Source organism: Austrofundulus limnaeus, unplaced genomic scaffold (assembly GCF_001266775.1).
Source record: "Austrofundulus limnaeus strain Quisiro unplaced genomic scaffold, Austrofundulus_limnaeus-1.0 Scaffold493, whole genome shotgun sequence".
NCBI classification, from domain to species: domain Eukaryota; kingdom Metazoa; phylum Chordata; class Actinopteri; order Cyprinodontiformes; family Rivulidae; genus Austrofundulus; species Austrofundulus limnaeus.
Window position 1 is genome coordinate 77,535 of NW_013952895.1, and position 1,651 is coordinate 79,185.

The following is a 1,651-nucleotide window of genomic DNA, read 5'->3' on the forward strand; positions in this document are numbered from 1 at the left end:
AACATTTTCTAACTGTTGACTGGTAAATATAAATATTATTATTTTTTATGACAGTAAGAAGAAATAATAAATATACTTTATTACAGCTAAAGTCATCATTTTTCAACTAGCTAAAGTCTAAGTTACAGGCTGAATAGCTCAATAAATTATATTTTTCTGGTATAAATCTGCTGTTTTACATGATTGTTGAATGAAATTAASATAATTATTAATTTATTGTAAAAACATGACAGACAATGTGTGAAACAGATCCAGTTTAGCTGCTGTTTATTAGTTTCTATGTTTGCTGTGAGCTTTTGTCCTGTTTGGACGCCATTTTTGCTCCTCCATGTTGTCACAGACACTACCAGTGGACGGGATGGGCGGGGCTCAGTCTAGTGATTTATATTTAAGTCTATGTAATGACCTGAAACAGCCATAACGCTCCTCTGAGCAGTTTAAACCGACGCTCCTCCGCTTTGGACACGCCCACAATCCAATTCTGGGAGGGAAGTCGCAAGCCCCGCCCCCAGCCCTTCACTGGTAATAAACACACGGCCAGTGTCGGTGCGGTTCCCGCCACAAATTTAAAGAGTCAGAGAAGCTGAAAGAAGAAAAGCCTGAAGCCCAGCAACACGAGCTGCGCTCTGCTGACGGAGCCTCGTCACTGCACGGCCTGAGCCCACTGTCCACGGGCGACACGACGACCGACACGCGACTATTACACCTTTAAAACACGACAATTACACCAAACATGCAACGCGARCCCATCTTTATTAAAGGCTTTGCATTCACAGTAACACAAACCGAGTGAACGCCCAAACACACGAGCTTTACGGTTCAACAKAAACTTCTCCACCAGGAGGACGAGCCCGAGAGGAAACGATCAATATCCCGCCAACTTTCTCCACGGAAAACCACACACAATCACAACACAACTACAGGCTGCAGAGCTGCACCACAACACATCATCTTCCTCTTCACCTGCACCAGCTTCACTCAGGAACGTGTTCACACACCGGATTAACCGTGTTGTGTACTCACTTTGCTCCTCTTCGGCATGTTGCTTTGTGTTGAGATGTTTGGATGAAAAGAACGCGCTGAAGGTGAAGACYGCAGAAATAAAGCGGTGAATTCAGGATAAAGCCGTGTCCGGACACACACACGCTGCAGCGACACGTTAATGTTCCATTGGAAGAAAAACTAGCTGGAACCGGATTGGATTCTCCCCCTCCCTCCCTCCTCAAACCCTTATACTTCCTGCGTGATTGACGGCGACGCGCCCCGCCCACCCCGCGCGCTGATTGGACAGCGAGGCGCAGAGCGACGCCTCTTCCAATCCCTGCTCTGCTCCGTGTGGCCACGTCACACGTCAATCAGCGAGCTGTTTGTTTCCTGTGAAGCCGTCTGCGACATCAGGGCGACGTGATTAAAGCTTCATGTGGCTCCGTGGACGCAGGGTTTGTTCTGAYGCTCAGACTTCATCCTGTGATGTTCTCTGATAATGTCGGCGACACCACAGGTTCCTGTGTTACACTGCAGCCTGCTCAGCTCCTGCGTGTCAGGAAGACACGAGGGTGCTGTGGCTGCTCGTGCACAGATGTAGTTGGGGAAAATGGCGACATGGTGTTGGTATATTTTCCTGAGTGTGTTGTGCAACCTTCTTTCTGCT

The 1,651-nt window shown here is 47.8% G+C and overlaps 1 protein-coding gene across 1 annotated transcript in view; it reads right to left on the reverse strand.

Annotated features, from left to right (window-relative positions):
• LOC106530133 (non-histone chromosomal protein HMG-14) overlaps window positions 1-1,221 on the reverse strand; it is an 11,667-nt gene extending 10,446 nt beyond the window's left edge. Inside the window, exon 1 of the mRNA XM_014025708.1 lies at window positions 1,024-1,221. Within this exon, the coding sequence (XP_013881162.1) occupies window positions 1,024-1,041 (18 nt within the window). The 5' untranslated portion in view covers window positions 1,042-1,221. The remainder of the gene's footprint in view (window positions 1-1,023) is intronic.
• Between the last annotated feature and the right edge of the window lie 430 nt (window positions 1,222-1,651).